Source organism: Suricata suricatta, chromosome 9 (genome assembly GCF_006229205.1).
Source record: "Suricata suricatta isolate VVHF042 chromosome 9, meerkat_22Aug2017_6uvM2_HiC, whole genome shotgun sequence".
Lineage (NCBI taxonomy): Eukaryota > Metazoa > Chordata > Mammalia > Carnivora > Herpestidae > Suricata > Suricata suricatta.
In genome coordinates this window covers 70,266,963-70,269,479 of record NC_043708.1, presented here as the reverse complement: position 1 = coordinate 70,269,479, position 2,517 = coordinate 70,266,963, and the positions used below count along the sequence as shown (strand labels likewise).

At 53.4% G+C, this 2,517-nt stretch overlaps 1 protein-coding gene across 1 annotated transcript in view; it reads left to right on the top strand.

Moving 5' to 3' along the window:
- The window catches only part of REM2 (RRAD and GEM like GTPase 2), a 4,573-nt gene extending 3,626 nt beyond the window's left edge, over positions 1-947 (top strand). The window contains exon 6 of the mRNA XM_029952605.1: positions 1-947. Within this exon, the coding sequence (XP_029808465.1) occupies positions 1-163 (163 nt within the window). The 3' untranslated portion in view covers positions 164-947.
- Positions 948-2,517: the final 1,570 nt, after the last annotated feature.

Below are 2,517 nucleotides of genomic sequence, written 5' to 3'. Positions count from 1 at the left end.
GGGCCCGCGGCCCGAGTGGGGCAGCCCCGACGGCCCCGCGCCGCCCGCGCGCCGCGAGAGCCTCACCAAGAAGGCCAAGCGCTTCCTCGCCAATCTGGTGCCGCGCAACGCCAAATTCTTCAAGCAGCGCTCCAGGTCGTGTCACGACCTCTCCGTGCTCTGAGCCGCGGTCGCCATGGTCACCGCGGTCGCCATGGTCACCGCTCGCAGAGTTCGCCCCTTCGCCCCGCCCCGCCCCCGTCCCGGCTTCCTTTGTGAAGACCGTCTAGGAAACCAAAAAGTCCCGAGGGCGCCCGGGTGTGGCCGCAGGGGGCGGGCCCCCTGCCCCCAGCCCCTGGTGGGCGTCGCCCCCAGCCCTGCCACCACGCGTACCCTGGCCACCTCCCCGCCCCAGAGCGCCAAGAAGGTGAGGATGCAGACCTGCGGGCGGGCGCGCTGCGGTCGGCCAGCGAGGCGGCTTCTGGTTGGCAGGAGAGGATATAGTTCCGGGAGTTACTTTGACTTTTATTAAGTCGCGTTTGACCACCTCTCCTGTAAAGAGATCCTAAAAGCGAGAACTGGGAAAGTGCTTCATAGACCCCTTTAACAGTTCTCTGCGCGAATTCGCCTCACCTTTAAGAGATCCTTAAAGGTAAAAACACTGGAGACGCTTGAGACTTTTCCCAAAACGTGCTGGCTCTTATCTGCTGCTCTGGTCCACCTTGCCTTTAAGAAGTTCTTAAAGGCAAAGGCCTGGAAGTGACATTTTTTCAGAATAGGTTTTGTGACTTACCACTACATCGTGACACTTCCCTTTTAAGGTTATTAAAGGTAAGGTTTGGACAGACTCTTGCCTTCAGATGCCATTGTGAAGAGCTGAGCAAGTGGCAACCCCGGCTTTGGCTGGGCCAGGGGGCCCCAGCAAGAGAGCTACCCTTCCCTTTTCAATAAAGAAGTTTTCTACTACATTTGCTCATTTTGACTCTGTTCTCAAAAGCCCTGCAGAAGGGATAGATGTAGTTGAAAACTAAATCAGAGACAAAACTTAGGCCCAGAGGAGCAAAGAACCTAAACCTCTACAGAGGCCCCAGAACTGAGTCCTGGTTGTAGTCAGTAACAAGTAGATATAACTGGGTCCAACCTGTCCCTTTATAAATGAGCAGACAACCCTGTCCTCAGCTGGTTTAAGGTGAGGCCCACATTAACCAGGCAGGCCCATCAGCTGGGGCTTGATGGGGACAGCCTGTGCCTCCCCTGGCAGGCCCCCACCCTTCCAACTGTCACCTGCAAAGCCCGTGTGAGAACTGAAGCTGTCAGTGCCTCCCCCTGGGGACGCCCACACCTGCTGCTGCCTGAGCCACGAATCTGAACAAAGAGAGCAGAGGCAGCAGCTCCCCTCACCCCAGACATACAGTATAGCTCCCCGGGTACCTGAGGGCCAGGCCTCCACTCCACCCCACTCAGGTTCCCAGAGCTTGATGGACGAGGGACGAGATGTCTCCAGAGTCCTTGTACCTGGGAAGGAGCCAAGGGGACCACTTCAACATCAGTGGCTGAGACGGTAATATGAATAATGACATTATCCTTAGGGCTTTATTCATTTTCTCTGTTAATTCTTTAAGGACCATATAAGGTGTTATTATGTCTTTTACAATAGAAGAAACAGTTTAAGTAACTTGCCTGAGGTCAGTAAACAACAGAGCAGGGATCCCACTCGTGTCTGCTTGATACCCAGTTTTATCCAGCTTTGCATCTGCAGTTCCCCTTCCAGTAAGGGTGAGAGGAAGAGGAAGAAGGTCACTGGAAGAAATGTAGGGGATACGATGGGCAGGGCCATGGGCAGTGGCTGTAGTGAAAAGGCCAGAGAAATTACATGGCTATGGCAGAATAGGCCAGGTCTAAACTCTAGGGACCATGAACAGAGGCACTTCAAAATGTAAAATGCAGAAAAGCACACTGGGTCCATTAAGGGACAGATGGTTCTACAGTTGGGTTGAAACCTCAGGGATATTAAGCGGAGGGGGTAAAAGATGAGCACGGAGAAGGTTTGGAACCCTACTTTCAAATACGTTAAATGGCAGGCAGAGGAGTTTGTGCCCAAGCTTGCGAGCAGGACGGTCCTTGGGCAGAGGAGGCTGGGAGAGGTGTGCATGGACTGGGGCGGCAAAGATAAGGCCTGAGAAATTCACTTTATTTACTTATTTATTTATTTTTAATATTTATTTTTGAGACAGAGAGCGAGCACAAGTGGGAGATGGGTAGAGAGAGAGGGAGACGCAATCCAAAGCAGGCTCCAGGCTCTGAGCTGTCAGCACAGAGCCCAATGCGGGGCTCAAACTCACGAGCATAAGATCATGACCTGAGCCAAAGTCGGCCGCTAAACCAACTGAGCCATCCAGGAGCCCCGAGAAACTGAGTGTAGGGGGCAATTAACAGTAATACATATTGGAAGGTAATGAAGTGCGAACTGAGGAAGAAGGCAGTAGGAAAGGAGAGGCGCTAGGGGTCTGAGTCAGGACTGCATGTCTGGGTACAGGC